The sequence below is a fragment of the Zosterops lateralis genome, assembly GCF_965231275.1.
Source record: "Zosterops lateralis genome assembly, chromosome: 6".
Taxonomy (NCBI): domain Eukaryota; kingdom Metazoa; phylum Chordata; class Aves; order Passeriformes; family Zosteropidae; genus Zosterops; species Zosterops lateralis.
In genome coordinates, this window is record NC_139761.1 from 52567371 (window position 1) to 52590417 (window position 23047).

The 23047-nt window shown below is 36.6% G+C and overlaps 2 protein-coding genes across 6 annotated transcripts in view; both read right to left on the reverse strand.

Annotated features, from left to right (window-relative positions):
• Nucleotides 1-1732: 1732 nt before the first annotated feature.
• LYVE1 (lymphatic vessel endothelial hyaluronan receptor 1) lies at nucleotides 1733-11439 on the reverse strand. The gene is made up of 6 exons (XM_083863890.1): nucleotides 10690-11439; nucleotides 7088-7247; nucleotides 6842-6981; nucleotides 4261-4563; nucleotides 3419-3497; nucleotides 1733-2704 (listed from the first exon to the last, which is right to left on the reverse strand). The coding sequence occupies exons 1-6, from the start codon at nucleotides 10769-10771 to the stop codon at nucleotides 2518-2520; spliced, it is 951 nt and encodes a 316-aa protein (XP_083720016.1). The 5' UTR covers nucleotides 10772-11439; the 3' UTR covers nucleotides 1733-2517.
• Nucleotides 11440-14227: 2788 nt separating this feature from the next.
• The window catches only part of IRAG1 (inositol 1,4,5-triphosphate receptor associated 1), a 141968-nt gene continuing 133148 nt past the window's right edge, over nucleotides 14228-23047 (reverse strand). For 4 of the 5 annotated variants that reach the window (XM_083863887.1, XM_083863886.1, XM_083863889.1 and 1 more), the window contains 5 exons: nucleotides 22123-22230; nucleotides 20838-20905; nucleotides 19333-19452; nucleotides 18565-18705; nucleotides 14228-17598 (listed from right to left, as the gene is read on the reverse strand). In XM_083863887.1, coding sequence (XP_083720013.1) covers nucleotides 17358-17598; nucleotides 18565-18705; nucleotides 19333-19452; nucleotides 20838-20905; nucleotides 22123-22230 — 678 coding nt within the window. In that variant the 3' untranslated portion in view covers nucleotides 14228-17357. The remainder of the gene's footprint in view (nucleotides 17599-18564; nucleotides 18706-19332; nucleotides 19453-20837; nucleotides 20906-22122; nucleotides 22231-23047) is intronic. The other variant, XM_083863888.1, reaches the window with a different exon arrangement.

Genomic DNA, 23047 nt, shown 5'->3' on the forward strand with positions numbered 1-23047 from the left:
GTGGGAATCTGAGTATCTGAGTGGTGTTACTGTCAAGTGACAAGTACAGACTGTCCTCTCCTGCTTGCTGGGATGAGTTATTTGTCCAAGGTGCTTGAGCAGCTCTAGCACATCAAGGAGCTTCAGAACTGTTGAGAAGGTCTTGTTAAAAAAAAAAAAAAAAAAAAAAAAAAAAAAAAAAAAAAAAAAAAGCACAACACTTGAGAAAAATCAGAATCATACTGAAGAATTTCTCCTAAGTTTCTGCTACCTCTAGTTAAGGGTTTGGTCTTGGACACTCTTGGTCTGGATACTTAAATAAATGTTTCCTGATTGTGTTGTAGTAGTGCATCCCTTGCAATTCCATTAAACAATGAGCAGGAATGTTCTGTACTTTCCAATTCCAATGTGACTGAGTAGTGCTCACCACATAGAGAAAATATCAAATACATATTTGATATTTTGACAATACCAAATGCAGTTGTTGATTAGTACTTAGAGCTGCCTTTGTTTCATACAGAGCAGTGTAACAGCTCCTTTAGCCCTCGTGGTGTTGGCAGAAATTGTGTAGTGCAATGGAGGGGCAGATCAAACCATGTGCATTGGTGAGTATCAGTGGGAAGGTCGGGATGAAAGCTGAGTTTTTAAGGTAGATTATAAAATAAGACACTTAGAAGTTAGGGCAATATCTTATTAAAACAGTATAGTTTTTTGGTTTGTTTTTTTTTTTAGCAAGTAAACACTTCAGGAGAAAAAATCTGCCCTTATTTAGCTCTAAAGCAGAAGCAACATTATAATTATCTCTTGGCTGTGGGGAAAATAGAGAAGCAGGTAATTTCTAATCTCTAAAGCACGGAAATGAGAGGCAGAAGGGAGATTTTAAAAATTTCCCAAACTACCTGGAGTCCACTATGTTTACCTGTGTCCTTAGGCCCATTTGCTACTCTGACACCTTCATGACTGGTGGCTGTGGCTTTTCCTGATGGCTTTACTTGTCTACTCCTGACTCTCTACTCCTCACAGAGCACTTCCATTCAGGATATAAGGTGTTACTGTGATGTTTTAAAAGGAAAGGAGTTACTTAATTGGCTGGGAAAGCTGAGTCTAGTGCTGTCCTCTGTAGCACATTTTTCTGCTAAAATTCTGCTGCTGGCCATATGAAATGAACAATTTTTAGAACTGTACTGAATCACTTGGAGCCATAAAATATTTCTGAACTATCAAACCCCCCTAAAAAACAAAACAAAACAAAACAAAACAAAACAACAAACCCACCAAAAAATACCCAAACCAAAAAAAAAAAAAACAAACCCACAAAACAGCAACCCAGGGAATTTCTAAGTATGATATTAGAAATACACTATATTACTACTGGAATGTATATACACATTTTAAAGTTTATGTGAATGGAAAATATCAAAGCTTATAGCCCAGTAACTACACTGTTGAAAACACAATATAGGTGAGCAGTTCTACTGTTATTTTAAAAATTAATAATAATTATCATCTAAGACTGTGTTTTTCAAGTTGCCTGATAAAGGAAAAATTCCTTAGGCATCAACCTCCTTTACACATAAAGATATCTAAATTCTTTATTCAGGAAAATATTTGATAAACAGGAAAATATTTGATAAACTGCTAATGTTGTTGTAAAATAACAACTAATTACTTCTGTAACATTAAGGTTATATGAATTCTTTTTACCATGAGACAGTTTTCATGAGAATAAATTGTCCATACAAACATATCCACAAACAGTTTATTTTTTAAGGGAGTACTAGAGACATCCCAGACCACCTGAGACCTTTATTATTAAAGCCACACTTAAATACACTCAAGAGATCTCCAGTGTAAGTCTTGTTCAAGGGCTTTTTTTGTCCCCCTCTGTCAAATATCTGATGTGGAAGAATAAAGGTTTCAATAAATAAAACAGTAAATTATGATACAATGAAGATATCTAAGTAAGTTATTGCTGTAAATATATATATATTTATATATAAACACCAGCATCTTTGTACCCTTCTTTGGGCATTTGAATGACAGTGGGTTAATCCTTAGAGTTTTTACTCCCTTGTAAACAGAACTGTTTCTCCTGTTTGTAAACAGACATTTTTCAAAGCAGCATGCAACTACTGAATGGAAATAAGCTAATCTACATGAGGAAGAACTACAGCATCAGCATTTTATTTTAGGTATTAGGCTAGCAGACATCCTTCTGCCAGATATCTAAGCCTTTCTGTTATATATTGATCTGAATTCCATGCAAATAGTTAACGCAGTGCATATTCCTAATTGCTTCTTTATTAAAGATGAAAAATGAGCTGTAATAGGGATTTGTAGAATTTATTTCAAGTAAATCAGTTACCATGTTCTTCTGCAAGAATATTTGTTGCCAAAGATGTAATTATTAAAAAAACAAGGTTTCATATGTTAAAGATAGAGAAAATATGAGTATTTACAATCACTTATGTTTAAAAGCACTGCTAAGTTCTGTGTGCTTAATTTTATACTTCCATCAAGATCTGTACATTCTTTCCTTTAAACTTCTGCTTCTAAACATTTTACTGTGGCCTCAGGCTTAGTTTTGCACTCTTCTACCTTGTTTCCATTATTTTGTGTTTCCTTCTCAGGTGCTTGGTCATTTGATTTTGTCTCTTTGAGAGCAGTAGTTACAACTGTTTCTTTTTGCTGATTCTTGTTTAAAAATGGTAAGGTTTTCTTGTACCTTTAAAAAGAAAAAAGATAGATAGTAAAACAGAAATACTGACATAGTTTGGTAGTATCACTCAAGCAGAAGTCTCTCAGAGGATAATGGCATGCTAGATCATTGTGCTTTCTTCAGCAGTGTGCTTTCTAAAGAAGTATTTTGGTATTTTTTTAAAAACAGACAATATCTATTCAAGATTTATGGTACACAATGATAAAGCTGTCTAGGCTAGGGTGTGAGAAGTGCACACTTTTTAGTAGCATTTAATGATGCATTATATTGAAGATCTAAGTTTGATAAATGAGTTCAACAATATTTTTTTGAGCAAAATCATAGTGCAATAATAAAAACTTTCACCTTGAGTGTGACAGAGAGAAAAAAAAAAGGATAAAACTGCATAATCAGGTTTATGTATGAGCAGATGCACATTTCAGTGTTGCTGTTCTGACACACTTTGAAATGTCTCACACTAGGCATGGTTGATCAATTAAAAATAGGCAATATTTTTTGTGTATTCCTTTTCCAAAGCAGGGAATGGCAACAGCAACAACAAACTTATCTGCATAAAAACAGGGTTAAAGTTTTTTTAAATTTGTGCAACACCATTATGTCCTCATTATTGCTTCTCTGCTCTTTACTATATATTTTAAATATTCAGTGATTGAACTCTAGAAGTTAATTTCGTCCAAGAGAAAAAAAACCCAAAAAACCAAAAAACTACAAACAACTTACTTTTTGACATAACAGGCTCCTAGAACAACTGAAATAACGAAGAAGATGATTGCCAGTATGAGAAGTGCAGTGGGGATACCTGGAGATAAAAGTGATATAAGCACAGAGTTTTTATTTGTGTACTTAAAGCTGATGTTCTGAAGGCTTAAGAGCAAAAATCTGGATTCTTCTAAAACCAGCCTAGTATAAGAGTACATACACATCAACTAAAGAATAGAATATTAGGAAGATCACGAGGTGAGTTACTCCTGATAATTTCTTTCAGGATAAACTAAAATTGGTATTTAGGCCACCCCTGACAGATATTTGTCTGATCTGCTCACTGGAGGATTTTTACAACCTGCTTAGAGAACACATTCTTGTGATTAACTATCCTTACAGTTAGCATGCTTTTCCCCATATTTAGCCTGCTCCTCCACTGCTGTGTACTAGGATTGCTTACTCACCTCATATGTTGAGAACGATTCTCCTTAAAACTTTCTTGGCTTCTTTTGGTTTTAAGAGCCTAGTGAGTTTTCCATTACACTGAGACTGTTTGCCAAGATTTTTTCAGAAATTTATTTACCCCAAATCACATTAACCAGAATTAACTTATACCATTTCATATTAAAATTTATCATAAAGTATAAAATCAGATCTTAGTTCTTCTTAAAAACTATTTTAAAATCCTCTGCCCTATAAGCTTTGTCCTGCAAAACCACAACACTCCTATTCTGCCTCCAGGGTCAGCTCTATCAAAACAGAGGGTGGAGCAGCAAACAAAAATAGCAGTGAACAGTTTGACTGCTAACTTCTACATAATTAGCTCTTTTCATTAAATAACTACTACATAAGGCCTTTACCTCCAAAAACAACAGCATCATTCTTAAAGGCCAGGTGGGGGGTGTGTTTGGGAGAGTCAGTGGGTGAGTGCTCCTCTGGCTCTGGTGTGGTGGGCCCCTCTGTTGGTAAGATCGTTTCAGTCACACATATGACACGAAATCTCTTTCTCAGGAATTGTCCTGACCCAGTCACAGTCACAGTGGGCACTGCAGTGATGTTCTCAGTCAAATCAGAGGCTGAGTATGCAGTGAAGTCCCTCGATGCAGTTGATGAAGGAAATGTGGTTGTAGTTGGGTCTGGGTGACATGAATTAATCTGGACATCTGCAGCAGGGAAAAGAAATACATAAAAGTTGTGTTGGATGCCAGTTTTGTACTTACTGCACACACATTTATTGAAATTGTTCATCAGTGTTTCCCTTCTGGAAATTATTAAATTTTTTTTGCTCACAAAAGCTTTACCCAAACCAGGCATTCCTATTTCAAATATGTGGTTACAACCTAGATTATATAGCTTTTATCATTACTCACACAGTTACACACTCCTTTGAGCAAGTGTGGTACTCATTTTATGATTCCATACCAGTGACTGTATTCCTCATGAAAACTAGAGTAATACTGTACATAAAACCCAACAGTGTAACCTGCCACAGAGCAGGAAGCTTAATTGCAGATTCAATATTCAAAAATATTTCAATTATATTATATACATGTTCAAAATATATGCATGTACTGTTGCTGCTTGGAAAATTAATTGATTTCCTGTAAAAAAAATGTAGCTTGTAAAAGTTTCAAATAAATCAGGCACCAGTGTGAGATAATGAAGAGATTTGATTCTAAGTGGGGAGGAGAGGATAGGAAGTAAAAAACTTTAGGTTTGAAGAAAAATAAGTAATTTCCAGAAATTAAGTAATTTAATAGAAGTGGATGTTGTCTGTATAAGAACGTGGGTGCAAGTGAAGTTTTATATGGAACTAGAAAAGCTGAGTTCTGAATCAAGCTCCTGCAAAAATATCAAAATTCAGCTTTGCTAGTGAAATTCTGCATTGTGTAAAGCTATAAACATTTCACTAAAGTAACAACCAGGTTACAACATAAATGACAGGGAGACGATGTATGTGCTGTTTTCCAAGTGAATCCCCACGGGAAGTCTGATGACGCAGTCACCTTTACAGAATAAAATGCCAAAGGGCAGGGGCTTGACACTTTTTCCACTATGGTTTTTCAAGAGCTTTTGGCAAGTTTTCTGGCACAAGAAAACTGACAAAGCAAGCTTTTGACAAATATTTTGGAATGAAATGGAAAGAAATGCCTACAATGGGTAACAGTTTGGAAATTAAGATAAAGGACAGCAGAATCATCCCAATGTGAAATATACAATAATTGGTGTTCTAACCATTGAGAAAGCTTAACTTTCTTCACATACTCCAACAATATATATGTATTTATTTTCTTTTAATTTAAGAAAAAACAAAGCAAATAATAACTTGCTGCCTCTTTAGCATTACCCAATCTACCCAACACTTTTGATGCAGAATAACACACATTTCATGCAGTGAAACACCACGTTGCATAGGCCTTCTCTCTCCAGCTTTATCCTCAGTCTCAGGTTCATTGGAACCTCCAATGTTCAGTCACCAGGCAGGCTCCCAGGTCTTTACATCTTTGCATGAGCATATCCTGCCTCTCCATCTTTCTCCTGCTTTGCAGCCCTTGTTCACACAGTGTTCCTGAAAACTTCTTTACATTTTTACTTTTAAATTTTTTTTACATAATCTCTCATTCTTGTTATGTGAAACTCATTGGCAAAGTCTAGGAACTGATTTTAAATACTGAAATTATCCTTTATTTGGTCTAATTATTGGGGTATTTATTATGTAATAACCATAGATATGGGACACAGGTAGGAAAACAACACATCTAGTTACATATTTTTAGGTAATACCACAGAAGTCATTAGGAAACAATATTGATCTTTTGTGCTGAGATCTAACTTATATCAAGGCATAAATTCTACTGTTGGATCTTCAATCTGTAAATAGCCAATAAAGGGAAGGGCAGGTCTTTTCACACCTAGGATTATGCAAATTAAAAAGAACTGTTGAATTTTACTGATTGGGAATTAATTAATTTTATGGTCTCTTGGCAGTTCTGGCTTATAAGTTAATTTTGCTTAATAGATAGGCTTTGCTTTATTAAAAAAAAAATCTGATTTTCCTGAAGTACCCCACTCTTGGCCTTTTTGCAAGAACAGAAACACCACACATAGACACCCTGGGTAAAAATTCAATCACTCTCCTTTAAATTATCATGCCCAAATAATCAAAACCTATTAAGAGCACTATGTCAACATTATGGCATGGTAAAAGCAACTCTTCCTCAAAAGCTTTCATGGCAGCACCAAATTATTAATTGGGATTAACTGAATTCACCTTTCGCATTTCTTGGAAGCTTCAGAGCTAAGAACAGCTTGACAATGTTTAAGACTGGGGGGAAAGGGGGTCAACAAATTACAGGAAATTACTCACTTTTATGAATTTTTTATGTAGATTAAAAAAAATAAGCCAAAACACAAAAAAATGTAGTTGTCATGCTTACATACCTGAGGAATTGAAGCAGTAGAGATGAAATTTTTTTTCCTTGCCAGCATTCCACTGTACTATTCCAGTTTTTCCCTGACCACATTTCTGGTTGGATGTTATCCGAGGAATAACAGCAGATCCCTCTTTCACCCATCCAAAGCTACAATAAAAAGCATCAGTGCTTTTAGTATGAGATTTATCGCCAGCCCCAGCTGTGTGTGAAGGTGCTCACTAAAGGTAGTGGTTAACTAACTAATGGCACATACTTGCATGTTTCAAAGCCATGTTTCAGAGCCTCTTCAACTTGTTTTTTAGTTGCCAGCTCTAGATTGAATTTATTACATCCATTACTTGCTTCTGAGAAATTTGCTTTGTGATCAAGATAAATTCCTATACCCTTGATCCTGCAAGGTGAATTAATGGAACCTGTAATTAAGCCATAAAATAGTCAAGGTTAGTATTTGAATATTAAAGTTTATTCCTCATAAAGAATTTAAGATCAACTGAATTGAACATTTTTTTAAAGTTTCCAGCTTAAGGATAGCAGAAAACTGATTTCTAGCATAAAAGACATATTTTAAAAGTAGAACATATTTTTTAACTCAGTAGTTTGAGATTTCAAGACGTTTGACTGAAATTGGACTAAATGCATATACAGCCTTTTTTCTCTCTTTTATTTTTTTAAATTAATTACAGCCAGCTGTTGTACCAAGGCATTGATTCTTGGTAATTGTAATTGATTCTCAATTACACCCTTCTTAATCAAGATGGTAAAGTATGTAATAGCAAAGGAATTATACATGATTTTTCATGGAATTAATATACCAATAAGAAAATTAAAAGATTGTATCCTTTCTGATGTTCCTTACTCCTTACTCTTTTTGCCTTTTTTTTCCTAGCTTGGCATAATGCTTGCATCCCCCAGCCACTATCAAGTGTTCCATTTACTGTGTTTGGCAGGGAGTAGGAAAAGAGGAGAAAGGCCAGGTGAATGTAACACTTTTCCAGACAGCTCATCCAGCTTTTTAAATAACCACAGCTGGCACACCCTTTGTGACACCTGCAACTGCATAGCTCAGGTTACACTTGCTCTTCTTTCTCATCTGTGTTAAGGGCATAGGACAGAATTCAGGATTTAGCACAAATAAGGAGAAAGGGTACTACTATTTTGCCTCCATATTTTACTGGAAGCATTTACTGAAAAAAAAAAAGATTATTTTTGAGTTACGTACAGTAATTGCCCTGTCAAATGAAACATTTCAGCATTTCATTGCAGACATGTCAGATAACCACCAGCCACAGGTGTTACTTCTTTGCTCAATATGTTTGTCAGACTGTATTCACTAGGTGTGTACACTAATGAATGTTTCATAAAATCTGTGCTTCAGAATACAGGCAGTCCATAAACTCTCAAGGCAGGATGAAGTGATGCCTCCAAATCCACCCCATGACTTCTTAAGAAGACAAGTTAAACTGAATTTTATGAATGAAAAGATAGAACTGGCAGCCAAGCCACTCTTGTGATGAGAAGGGGACAAAAGGTGAATAAGCTTGTGTGGACTGCTAAGAAACCAGACCGGCTTTTAGCTCCTGCTCCCACTGGATGTGGTGAGGCTGGAAATGGCTTTTGAAAAATGATGCATCTTTGCTGTGCTTACATTTAGTTTAAATATTTGGAAGAGCGAACTTTGAATCAGGTGGCTTTATCTCAGCAGAAAGAGAAAGCCACTGAACCCCTGAGCAGTGCCCACAGACAACTGTGGCTGCATCCAGCCCTGGCCTGAACAGAAGTCAAGCCCAAACACATTGCAGGGGGATGCAGAGAAGCCCTGTTGCTCAATGAAGGCAATGATATGTTGCTCAATGAAGGAATGCTCAATGATAACAGTCTGTGCTGTTATCAAGGACTTCAAATCTACCTTATTTAGTGTCTATTATTTCTCTATCTTTCCCTATTTGAGCCAATACAACTTTTAAAAAGCATAATGTTGAGAAAGGAAGCTTCTCAATGATCTATTTTAACAAATTTCAAATAAAGCTGAGCAGCTAACTGAAAGGAATTTAATGAAATCTTAGAAAATTACCTAGGTATTTGTGAAGTGCCACACTCATTAGTCATTCCTTTACAGGACAGATATTTTCACCTGTGTATTGCATGTTAGATACAGAGCATAATATAGAAATTCAGTGCCAGAAACTTAAGTTGCAAATTATAAGAAAAGTGACTCTAGGATATGGATCAAAGTTGTGTCCTAATATTTTCTAGGCCTTTTAAAACAAAACAGTGACATAAATGATATGTATAATTTTGTAAAAGTTATGATTTTCACACTGTGAGAAGGAATCTAAAAACAGAATACTAGCCTCTTCAAATCTCTTCCTCACCTCTTAAATTACCTCTGAACTCTGTTCTAAAGATGACTGAGTTTGTACACCATTCTTTTGGAAGTACATTATCCTTTTTGGTCCATGAGCTGCACATAGCTGTACTTTAAGCTCTGATCTATTTAGGTAACCTAGTACTGGCACATTCTGCTCAGTATTTTGGTCTTGGGTTAAAAATCTGGTTCAGTGAAATAAGTGGGAAGACCTAGACAGAAAAATCTCACAGTAGGACAATGTTGCCATAGAACAGGAAGAAAATTGTTCCGTTTTTGCAAGCTGTGGATGTTGGCCTTGTTGTGTATTAGTTCCCATTTTGCTTTTTTAGGGGGAAGCTGTTGTTTTTCTCTTTGCCTTGTGTCTAACCTTCACTCTGATTTACTAGAGTTCCCTTTGGCTGCTGGTGTCATGGAGCAGCAAGCATGAGGCTGTTCCACAAGGAGAGGGGCCAGAGGCAGAGGGTGGCAGGCAGGGCTGTGCCCTCACCAGCCAGGGCACCACAGTGGGGACACTGACAGGTTTTATTGCCAACCCCAGAGACCAAGACAACGAGTCAGACATCCAGAAAGTCCATTTGGGAACAGCAGGAGATGGTTCTACACATGCCTGAAGTCTGTCCTGGAGACAAGGTTACATACAGCCTAAATCCACAGTCCCTGTGTGAAGCCCAGTCAGCAAATCACTACAGGAGGGGACAGAACATGCCACAGATCGGCCCCAAGACACAACTGGAGATCACCCCTGAGCTTAACTGGAGCTCTTGAAGCCATGAGGGTGCACGAGAAGGTGTCCCAGGGAAGGGTACTTCCTCAAGCTCTCCTTTTCCCCAGTGCAAATGGTACATTGTTGGCTTTGCTGGAGGATACTAATGTTGTAACATTCCAAATCCTTTGGAATTTCAACAGGACTTGAGCATCTAATTAACTCGGCCCAGAAGTCCATCGGTAGGTGAGAATATCAATTGCCTGCAATAACTATATATGTTCTTTAACATAAATAGAACAAGTATTAACTCCTTGAAAAACAATTAAGCATCTGGAGGCTTCTGGTGTGCACTGAGCATCTGCAGATGTCCCAGCAGCTACTGCAGTTAGAATGGATTCTGTCAAGCTGATAATGGAATCTGAAAGAGAAACTGGTCTCCTGTTCTGCTCTCTGAGGATTGTACAAAACTGTTTACTCTGGTATTTAAAATAAAACAAAATAAAGTTACATTTCAACAGGTCTGAGCTTAATCCTAAATGCGATCCCATATCTTTAAAATAAGCAGTTCTGTGGCATTTAGATAAAAAGGCTTCAGCATTTTCAGCAATTGAATTAGACCAACAATGAAAGTTTCCCTATATGCCAGATTTTTTGGCACTGTATTGCTAAAGCCCTGTGGTTTCCTCTGCCAGAAACACATTTACACATGGTCGTTCCCCACATTTTTGTTTGTAAATCCAGCTACTTTTTCCAAGACTTTAAAAAGTGGAATTTTACATACCTGTTACAAAGTAATTTTGAGCCAGGAATGTCATAACCCAGATGAAAGACACTGCTGAGGTAACTCCAACATAATTTGCCATTGCCACCAGCTTGAAAAACTCGAAAAAGTAGGAAATTCAAGGTAGATTGTCTCCTGTGCTAAGGAAAGTTAAGGTATTGGGTGCTGTCAGACAATGAGATGACTTCTGGAAGGCAACTTCAGCTGTCACTGCACTGCTTCATAGAAAGAATGTCAGAGCCAATGCAGTGACTGTCCCACTCCAGGGCGAGGTCATGGACCGGAAATCCCTAATCACCCTTTCCATTCGCTTTCATGTAGGGGTTGCTGAAAAATCTCACTACTGCTGATTCAGATAGCACGGCTGAGGAAGGGAGATAAGGCTGTTAGACTGCTAAGTCAGTAAACACTTAGAAAGAGGTTTTTCTTTTGCTATTTTTTCCTGTTTTACTGATGAACAGATCATTATTCTTGTTGCCTATTCATCTGATAAATAAAACAAATCTTCTATTGTGTCACAATAGGCCACACAAGATTTTTCTCTTTTATTGAAACTGAAAGGGCATCCATTCCCCACTGTCCTATTTGTCTTGATGGAGTAGTTTTACTTCTTTTTTTCTTTAGCGTTCCAATGCAAAACTAGTTTCCATAACACAGAGGTAATATGAAACTTATTTTTTAAGAGATTTGGAGATACACTACTGTAAATGGGATTCCTTGTGAGCCCATATGTACAGAGGTGGCAGCCAGTGCCATCATTGCTGCCTTTTGTGACATTCCAATGAACAGTGATTCCCATGGATTGATTCAAAACACAGATGATCCTCACAGCTATAACTTTAAAAACCTTCAGGAAATCTTAGCAAAGATTTTTTTTTTCCCCAGAGCTTCCAATAAACACAGAGCAGGAATGGAGTTCAAGGGATGAGTTAATTCCTTTAGTATCAGTCATGTCTGCTGTATCTATGTTATTCCTGACAGATGTTTGTCTAATCTGTTTTCAAAGATTTCCAGTGACAGATTCCTAACATTTCCTCTAATGTTCTTGTTCAGTGCATCACTGTTTTTTACAGTTCAAAGGTATTCCCCTACTCTAACTCAACTTAGCCATTCCCTGGTATAAATCAGTCACTTCTTTTTCTGCTGGCAATGGACATGGGAAATAGTTTACTCCCTTATGTTTTGCAACTATTTTATGTTTTTAAAGAGTTATGCCTCTGCTCCCAGTTTTCTTTTGGCCAAGAAACCCCTGCTGCCTCACTCTCTGGCTCCATGTGATGCCTTGTCAATGCCAAGACTAATAAATTGTTTTACCTGCTTTACAGTTCAGAATGGTGTCAGTCTTTTTATTTTTGCAACAGTATGATTTTCTTACACCATGTTCAATTTGTGATTCAGCAAACTTTTAGATGTCCAGTGTCTCCAGGCTGTTTTCAGAGTCCTGTAAACACAAGAGTAGCAGTGTAAAGCTACTTCTTTAAACTGTGGTTTGCATTTAGAAAGTCCTCAGTTAATATATGATAGAGCATTAACTTTTTTAGCGGGGCACAGGCCCATCTCCTGCAGCAGCATTTAACAGGGTTATTAGATGGTGCTCTGTAACACAGACAGTCACCTACAGGCCCTGAGGAGAATGCTGGGGGTCAGCAAAATCATGTCTCTATTAGCAATGATGAAATGAAAATTGGATTGTGTTTGGGCTGTGGTTTGGAACTGAATTTGGTAAAATTCAGTGAGATCTTTAGACAAAGTTCTAGCTCAAATTTCTGTTCCCTCCCTTACTGTGTTGTACTTACCTGTGGGGATTCACGAGAGTGAGACAGACTTAATTAGTATATCTAGTCTGGTGACTAGGATGCCCTGGCAGGACAAACAGGACTTTGAGCTTATGAGAAGATGGGATTAGAAACCTGCTTACAGAAGAAGAATCAATCAACTCCCTACAATGAAGATGTTGAAAAATGTATGAGTTGTTTGTATGATCTTTTAACCTAATTATTGTAGTAGAAATTATTAACCTTACTGAAATGGTATATAAGTTCTTGGAAAACCTGAGTAAAATCAGATTCTGATCATGGTCAGTCTCCCCGTCTCTCCTTCAATCGCCGATACTTACCTGCCTCTACAAATGGCAGTGTCAGATACTGAAATCAGACTGAGTTCTCATCTGAAGAACGCTGTAAGAGGATTCACTTGCATTTACAAGGTAGAAGCAGAAACTAATGATTAGTTATTCTGTAGCTCTCATGGGCTATAGACTGTGGCTGTAAAATACTGAGAACATGAAATGAAATCTTACCATTGAAAATGCTTACCTTGAACTGCTGAGTGTTTCCTACCATGAAAACTAATAAATAGCTGGGCTTCTGACATTTTAAAATTGCATGTTAATTGTCCTGCCAGGTCTTAACATTTTGTGCCTACTATCCTCACCATGGCAAAGTTAATTTAGTCAAACTCTTGATCTTTAGTATGGTTTTTCAGCTGTAAAAAGGAGATAAACACCTTTGCAACACCAAACAAAAAAAAAAACCCAAGCCCTTTCACAATATCTTACAGATTAGGAGAGGCAGAAAAGAATTTTAGAATGACAAAGCAAGACTGAAATAACTTTGGTTTTTTTTCTGTTTCTTCCCTTTTTGTAGTTCAGCTGTTTCAAAACTGCATGGAAGATCACTTATCTGGACTGTAAGAGTACAAAAGGTCTTTAACCTTTTGGTGTGTCTTCTTCATAATCAGTGTGGTTAAAAAAAGCAGACCTATACTGAATGATTAATTAGTCTTTGACCTAAATACTTATGGTAACCTATATGAAAAAATCCCAGCCTTTTATGTCAGCATGTTTTAAAATGCTGATGAGGGTTGCTAAACAGAGAACTTTTGATAAGGCAGAACACACGTAACTGTTCTCTACAATAATTTCAAAAGGAACCTTGAAACCCAAACAACACTAGAGGAAACAACAAAAAAAAAAAGTTAATGTAGAAAATACAAACATCAGGGTCTTTCCATGGAAACAGTAATTCCTTTCCAGGTTGTTGATGTCCCAGAGTTTGTCCCCTGGCAGAGACCATCAGATTCAGAACTTGAGGACTGACTCCTACCCACTGGTCAGGCAAGTCTGCTTCCCACAAGACCCAGGCTTCCCAGACCTCCCAAGTCCACAAGGACATGAAGCAAATAAAGACTCCTGACCTTTTGCCCAGAATCCTTGAGTTACAGATTTTTCCCTTGTGGCTTCCCATGTTTGGCCTCCTCCATGACACGTGGCCTGCCTCAGAAGCAGGAGTTCAACTCTTTCCAGGATATTTCAGCTTCCTCTCTCAGTTGGTTTCTAGGGCATGGCAGGGATGACCCTGCTTCCAAACACTTTCTCCACTGACACAGGAGTTTGCTCTCCTCTTCTGTCCCATTTTCCTGAAGAACTGGAAGACTAAGAGCAAGATCCTCGGAACATGCAACAGTGTAGACAAGGCAAGACTTACTTCATGAGGACGTGGCCATCAATATGCAGACAGAGCACCCCAAATCTTTAAGGTAAAAAACATGGAGGACTTTGAAACCATAATTTTATTTCAAAACTCAAGTATGTGATACTATACAGTACAATACCAGCACACTTGTGCAAAATCTTACAATATCACAGATTTAAATATGATACACAAAAATAGTGCCCTTTTGAAACTTCTTTTGCTAGAAACATTTGTGCTGTGCAGGAGAAACCATAAATGTGTCTTTTTAAAGCAGAAAAATAAATATTGCACCTCAAGAAAACTATTTCAGTGGTAATTGCATAAACAATAGGTCTGTTTCTTGTTATCTGATGTGATCTTTGAAAACAGAAGAGATTGTTTGGCTTTTTTTTTCCAGATAAAGCAAACTAATATCCAACAGATAAAATTGTATTTAGAATAGTTTTTGAGCTTAATCTAGTTTCCTATTAAACAAAAGGTGTTTTAATTAAATAACTGAAAAATATAAGCATAGCTATTTAGTGTGCTGTTAGTCATTGTGGTTTGTTATTTTTAGTAGACAGTTTGCTCAAAGTAGTTATAAAAAGAATAATTTTTTTATTTTTTTTTAGTAAACTTTATCTTCATTTTTGCACCTCCCTTAAAATATTTTGCCTCTTTCAGTTAATTTGTGGCTAAATCATACTTGCCTCAGACATGCAAGTAGTTCAGCTCAAATCAGTACAACTACTTAAGGGAATTGTCCCTTTACACTAATTCCACAAAAAGCCAGTGTGCTGAATTTTAAGAGAGGATGGAGACCTCATTCACCCACTGACCAAAAAGACCTTTTCACATGCTTAACACTAAACAATTAGAAAGTCCTGTTGATATCAATAACTTTCTATGTATATTTAAAATCAGTTATCAAACTCACAACAGTGCAGATGTAAATAAAAACAAATTAATTCAATTAATTAATAACAGGCACTGTTAATTATTTTTCTTCAGTGCAGCCCAACATTTCCACAATCACATAAATATCTGCCATAATTTTTGGCATAAAGAAATTTGAATGTTTAGGAGTATTTACCTTAAATATTTTGTTGCCTTATTAAGTTATCAATGTTATTTGTAAAGAATATTAAGTTAAAGAAGCTGATTTTAGTAAAGAAATATTCAAGAAACAACTGACAAGTTTTTACCAATTCTGAAAGTACATGAAAGGTCACAGTAGTTCGTCACAGTCAGAAATTCTAACTGAACCAAACAGATTCCAAGGAATTTGCAAGAGACCTTCTCCTGTCTTATTCTTTACCAATTGCAATTTTTGACCAAATTACACTTCCCCGTTATCCTTTTTGAACTTCCTTAAGCACACTATTCCTCAATATATATACTTAAAAAACCCCCAAACAATGCTCCTAATTGCTTATAGACTCCCTTCCCCACCCCCACCTTCTCTCCCATCCCCACCCCAAAAAAGGTGGCAGTGGTCTGCTTTTTTTTTTTAATTTTTTTTTTTTCTTTCTCCATATAAATGTCTCCTAAGAAATATGTGGCCCACAAAAATTCACAGCAGGATAGTTGTAACTAGTGCCAGATATGTGAATTAAATTTCTGACTGAGTTAGAAACCTGTTTTCTTTGATAGTTAGCTTGAGGTTCAGTGTTTCCACCAAAAGAAGACAGGACAATATTGACTGCATCGGAACTGAAACTACAGAACTTCATAACATTCTTATCCTTCCATTAGAAAACAGACCCATCTCTCAATCAGAAAACGCCAGGAGAATGCAGGGCAGGAGTGCAATTGAGTGTCACACTGGATTTGCCGTTGTTGCAGCAAGTAATTCCAAACAGCAATGGAAAGACAAACGTGGTTCACCTTCACTCAGAAGTGATGCTCAGCAGGTACAAATGGCACACCTCCAGTGACTCATTTTGGTCTCAGCCCTAGGTGCTGGGTTTTGTACAGGTAATGGCTTCACCATTTTCAAAATTGCTTGTCCAAAAATTTCAGGCTTTCACGTTCTTGTGTAAGAACTCACAACTCCCAAATAGGCAGAACTGGCAAAATAACCTGGGCAAAAGATTATTCTAGCCTGATGTGGTAGTTCAGCTTTGGAAGTGTATTAGATCACTTTTGGTCTTGCCATCAGATTCTGAAAATGAACTACTGAAAACACAGTGAGCTCTCCTATGCCCTCACTGCTACCATGGCCTGATTCATGTAGGCACTGGTTGGGTTCTGGCTGATCTCAGAACTCTGCTCCTGCTGCAGATCTCAAAGAAAGCTTATTTCCAGTGTTAGCAGGAGGGCAGAGTCTGCTTGGTGTGGTCACCTCTATACAGAGGTTTGAATAGCTTTTGCTTCCTTTTTCAATAAAGAATTGAAGATTGCTTCCCACGTCCAAGACTGCTGTGTTTTGGACTTGGATAGCACATGGACCCTTTCCAGGCAGCTACCACTTTTGGCTGCAACCAGTACTGACTCTGAGTGGCATACATAAATTTTTGGAAACTTTTATATATCAGAAGTTCCCAGACTTATTGGATGATATCAGTTGTGCCACCTAGACACCATTTTAGGTTGAGTATCCCATTTTAAAAAAAGTGGTGGTCCCATTCTTAAAGCATATCATAAAACACATTTATGCATGTACTTGGCATTCCATTTAAATAATCATATAGATAATTCCTCTTATAAAATTACTTTAGCAGCAAGGCATTTGGTCTTAGAATATAATTATATTCTTCCATGGAAGTGTTTATATTTCTACCCAATAGTCATGAATAAGGAAATTATTTAGCCTCTCAAAACCCAAAGGACTTAAATGCAATTAGTACTTCAACAATCCACAATAAATTCAGGAAATGTAAAGTAAAGCACTAACTGCAAATGCAGGTTTTATGATGGTCTTCAAAATGTCAAAGTCCTGTGCAAATCATTCTTTTAAAGGTCTTGTAGGTTGTTGATTACTGCCACAACCTTACAACTACTTTATTTGTACGAGTCCCTTACAATAAGAAGACAGACAGGATTGTTTATTGGATTGGCATCTTGGCAAGGAATGCTCACCATGTATCCCAAACCTGGTGGTTTGGAGTAACTCACTTGCCTAAGGGACCACGTGGAACAGCCACAGGGATGACTAAGCACTACCTTTAACACAAGCTTGCTCAGGGGTCACAAGGGCTTGAGGTTGTTCCTGTGTCATTCCGTGTGTTGCTCCTGTCGGAATCCTGAGTTCCACCAGGAATACTGATGGGCTGCAGAACAGCTGGCCTTCCCTTCAGGTGCCTCTGTCTTTTCATCACAGGAGTTATAGGAATGGTAGATTCCCAACACCACAGCAAAAATGACTATTGCAGCCACTACAAGCCACACCACATTCCAGTGTTTGCACAGTTTGGGGTACAGGATATATAAATAATTAATGATGACTTCAAGTCTGCTGTAAAATTAAAAGAAAACTATTACATATTATTCAAATGCAAATGTATTATCTTAAGCTTTTCAATTTGAAAGGTGTCATAGGTGTTGCACCATCCTTTTTCCTAATACAAACACCTTGTCAAAGAAGAACCAAACTATAAAGTTCTTTTATGAAGAGCTGTACACTCAGATATTCCAACTCCAGCTATTCTATATGAGTAATATTTGTGAGACAGCTGGAGAATGTAAACTTGACTCCTATTTCTCCCACCTGTCAGCTGGCAAATCTCAGAACTTGATACCACGCAAAATTCTGCACTGTTCATACCTTGATCAACTAAATTAAACATTGGAATATGTGGTAAACATTTCTTCCCAAGAGTTTAATGACTAATGAGATGGCTGCTCTCTGAAGGTGGCTGAAATTTCAAATCAACAGATGTTTATAGCTATAATGGTTATGGAATGGAAACATTTTTTTCTGGATTAGGTAAGGATCTCTGCCTTAACCTGAGATTGGACATATTACTTGCTTTGGCCAGCATTCAATTCCTCTGTAATGTACAGTCAGAGAGCACTGGGTACAGATAGATGCAGTGTCACTCTAGTGACAGGAATGACACATGGCATTAATTCAAGTTCCTGAATTACAACCTTTATGAGGCCGTACATATCCACAGAGAGGTACATTTTGGCATCTAAAGAACTTTTATGGAACATTCTTTTACCCCAAATAATAACCAAACCCCATAAGAGGAAGCATTTTGATGTCAACATACAGCTTTAACCAAAGTATCAAAACTGAAAGTTTTGTATTTTGCAACTACATTGTTTTAGAATATTAGTTTCTGTGAAAATGCTGTTATTTCAATATGCTTCCCCAGGAGGAAAATATGCCAAAATGACAGTATAAAACACTTGCTTGGGTATCACAAGTAGAAAAAAGTGGCCCCTCTTGTATGGATATGTTACACCACTGTCTCACCTGCTTTTCAGATTTTTTATCTCATCTTCATTTTCACTTTCTTCATGTTCATCGTGACTTTCTTTGGGTGTCTCTTCATCTTCTTCCTTCAGTTCCTTCAGTTCCTGAAGTTCTTTGGCTTTCTTCAAAGCTTCCTGATATCTTTATCAGACAAAACATTTATTTCTTAGTCTAGGATGTTGTATAAGCATGATCTTATTTAATGAAAAATAAGCTTTATGTTTTGTTACAAGTAATAAAACACAAGTAGCAGTATTGCAGCATTTAAACAAGAGTAAAAATTAGCTGAAGATCATGAGTAATGCATACAGATAGCCACCGTTCCTGAACAGAGGATTATATTAAAGCTGATACCAAATTTATCATTTTTAACAAAAAAACCCAGTGGTTGTTCTCCAGAGAAAACAATTTCTGTCTCTTGTAAAGGAGTCAGTAAACATTTCTCTATAACTTTCCATCATTTTGAATATTCTCTAGATACTTCTTTTTTCTCCTGGAGAATAAATGCAATTCAATGCTGAAGTCAGATGGCATGCTGGATTCTGCAGGAAAGGATCAAAATTTGTCTCACTCTTCACATAATACAAAATTCTTTGCTTGACATTCAGAAACAGATCCCGAAGTTTTTAATTGGCCCAAAACATGCTGTGTAAAGGACTTTGTGACACCAACAACATAACTTCTGTATTTAAAATTAAATTTTAAAAACATATGTCCTCATCTGGTAGCACATATTTACAGATTTAGTTCACAAAAAAATATTCCCACCCCTTGTTATATGCTTCCTCTTCTATCTTGGCTTTAGTTTCAGGACTGATCTCCTCCAACCCACTCTGTGTCAGCACAGAAGTTGAGGTTTCACAGTCAGGCTCTCCATTTGACTTCCCACTGCCAAGACAAAAGAAGCAGACAAATAGAAAATAACATCACAGAAACATGTTGTGTTTGGAGTGTGCTGCAATTTCGTGAGTCATGATTTGTCTTTTTTAGTGTATGTTGAAGAAATGAAATGTCTTTCAAAAGAAAAAGATTAAACACCAAGAAAAACGTTAGTTTCAGGATGCTGTGATTTAAGAATAGTAATTATTATGTTCCTAAGGTAAGAAAACTATCATTTTTATTCTTCTTTAAAAAAGAAGAAAAAAGCCTTTGTTTCCTGGCTCATCCATGACATTTGCTATTCATGAAAACATTTCCCTCAACTTTCTAAAAATCATCTTAGAAATTGTAACCTGCTACATAAGAGAAACATAACAGAAGTAATGTCAAATACTAATTCAACAAAACATTGTTTTTATTTGCCTTTTAAGTATTCAAGTATTCTCCTGAGCTGAATTTATATGCTGAACTGATGCACAGGTTCAAAAAAATACACATACCTCACTTTTCTCACTAGAACTTATCTCAAGTAAAAGTCTGGAGCATTTAGCCTGAAGATAAGCTGGTTTATATTGCTGTCTTCCTGCAGTGCTCTCCTGTCATTTATTTTATCTTAAACAGAGAGTTTAAGTGATTGAGACGTGGCAGATCTATCAAGGTCAAGGTTTAATAAGCTCAATGATGGATCCCATTGCAACTTCTGAAACCTCATCCTTTTTGTAGGTCTTATTTTCCTGTTAGTTCAATAGTTCAACCTGATTGACACTATCTGTGGGTAATGGATTTTCTCTCAAGTCATATTAACAGTAGACATTATTTTCACTTGGATTTTAAACAAACCATGAGTATAAGCTTGAATTGCTTGAGCATACAAAATTGTGCTGGTCTAGGTAATTCTACACTACTAGACCAGCTGGCCCATGCACACACACTTACGCTCAAACTTGAATTTCAAGTTCTGCCTCTGTTACTTGGTAACATGATTTGTTTCCTTAGGTGCAATATATTGATAAGGTTTTTTGGTGGTTGTATTTTCTCACAGAATTTCTGTGCAGTTTCAACAGATGGTCTAGGTCTTGCAAAGTTCTTTTGAATAGTAGCAGCTAGTGCTGTAGTTCCCCATTTTTGTTTTCTCAGCTGTTGCATATTTACATTCTTAGTAAAGCACAAGGTAAAACAAAGTCATAAGATAAATTTCGTCCTGCCTCAGCACTAATCTAAAATGCATGAAATTCAGTATTCTGCAGTGATGTGCACATTGAAACTTTTAATTTGCATGTTGAAAGCATTCTAACAAGTAGTAGTAATATCACAGTATTTCAAAATATGATTCTTTAAATTATCAATTAGTATTAGCATTTAATAGGTACTGAGATGACCTAGACAAAACTCACTTTTCTAGAAGTGCTGGCAGAGCAGGAGTAGATGTTAGGTTGCTCCTTCCATTACTGGGTGATTCAGACTGTAAGTAAAACAGCAATAAATGTTACATTCATTAATTAGTTAACATTCATGACTAAATAATTAAATACCAATTAAAATTCATGAATTAATTTCAAATGAATGCTCAATAAAATGACAAAGGCACTGTGCTGCTTAGCTTTCCTTCCCACACTCACGAGCAAAGTATCTTAAATATGGTGCTACCACGTTGCTGCCATTTACCGGAGTAAACAATAGACTTGTGCACTAAGAATTTTCTCTGATACTTCCTTCTAACCAGTTTATTTTTCCCCCCAAAATGTTCTCCTTCATATATTGATCACTGAACAGTAAAATTATGCTATTGCTCCTCTCCTATTGTCCTAAGTACATGAATTTATTAGCTGAGTTTTCAGTGCGAAACTTTAAACAAAATGAACTCATAATAAACCATGGCAAACAAACACCCCTGGTTCCTGAAACAATTGACTCTGAGTAAATAATAAATAAATTGCACAAACAGATGCTTTTCTTACAAGGAAAACAGATAAATAGATTTAGCTTCTCAGCAAAACCCTCATTTAAATAACTCTATATTTTTAACAGAAAATTTCATAACTTCAAGGTTATGTCCCATCTTAGCTCATCTCTGAACAGTGAGTAAGGTCTTGCAGTTTTTCTCCAAAGCATTTGTATGGATTTATTATGTTCAGATTAGAGTTTCATTAAATTTATGAAAGTTTTACAAACAAAAATTCAATATAGAGGCTGATGGCTCCACTGATCCCAGATCATCACAGAACCTCTAAATTGCTACCATGTACATTTCTGTACATTAATTACAGTTATTTCTGTTCAGTGGACTTTTGGCAATGAAGAACAGAGGTCCAGCTGTTCTTCATTGAAGGTGTATGCCCAGTGGAATTGAAATTTCTCTCCTACAGTGGACAACGCTTTTCACTATTTCTTTCCTATATGTTACTTCAGATTAAAAGGCAAATTGCCTCACTAACATCCAATGCCCGTGAATCAGCAGCCTGCCCTGTTCAGCTGTTCCCAAAGGGGATCATTCATGGAGGTAAATTGTGATATCCCCTTATACCATAGGAATTACCTCTGTCCATCCCCTTCAGTAGGAAGGAGTCAAAACAAGTTAAACCAATGAAAAAGCTTCCATTTTACAGTAACTATGGCTTGCCCCTAGGCAAAAGTGGTTTAGATGAAAACTGGTAATTTTCAATTGTGAGCTTTACTTACCAGGGATGGCATTGAAGGTATAGGTGAAGCTGTTGGTGACTGACCAGGAATGTTCAAGGAGTTGAATTTAGGAACCACTGCAACACTGACTCTCCTCCGAGGCATATTCTGGGAGAAACAACAATTACTTTTTCTACCACACAGTAAGACAGAATGAAGAAAAATTCTGTTAATCTGTTTGGCAAAGATGTAGATCAGTGTCCCCTTTGGGAAAAGGAGAGTTGAGAGCAAAAGTAAAATAAAAGGTCATGGTTTTCCCCAGAAATTCATCTTGTACTGCCTGGTATGGCAAGTGCTTAATGTGAAATGAGGTGTGGCACAAAGATGCTGCTCTTTTCGTTCCCTATGGAAACCCAGCAGTGTCAATCTCACAACAGAAATGTTCTGAGTTTATATTGTCAGCTCTTATCATAGGCCTTTATCTTTGATTAAAGCAGATGCACAATGATACTGGAGAAAGTGCCAGTGTCACAATGACTGGAAATAATGAAGTCACACATGAAACCCTTATCTTGACATGCACCTATTATTATATACACTACCCACTATGATATATTAATTACATGTAAACCTATTAATTATAATTTACTGAAACAAAAACATTCATTTCTTCCACAAAAGAGCAGCCCCTTCTCCCTCACCCCTGAATTGTTAAATAGCATAATACAACACTCCTTGATATCCCAAAGACTATAAAAATTCTTTCTTAGGACAAACACATGCTAACTGTAACAATATATTCTAGCTCAAGTACAGATTATGTAAATTTTTGCTGTCATTTGGTAAGTAGCCAAATGCTTCATCCTATAAAATCTATGTAAAATCTATGCTTCCAACTGAGTAAAAACATCAAAACACTTACAGCATCTAACAGCTTTGTTTTAGCGCATATCGAAACACTTCTAAGATTCTGCTCTAGACAACT

What these genes read in the sequence shown, in the direction of transcription:
- LYVE1 (XM_083863890.1), bottom strand. Translation starts at nt 10,771, where the DNA reads ATGGCAAATTATGTTGGAGTTACCTCAGCAGTGTCTTTCATCTGGGTT. An exon ending in TCAAAATTACTTTGTAACAG is followed by an intron (nt 7,248 to 10,689) that starts GTATGTAAAATT and finishes GCTTAATTACAG; the next exon opens with GTTCCATTAATTCACCTTGC. An exon ending in CATGGCTTTGAAACATGCAA is followed by an intron (nt 6,982 to 7,087) that starts GTATGTGCCATT and finishes TTTTTATTGTAG; the next exon opens with CTTTGGATGGGTGAAAGAGG.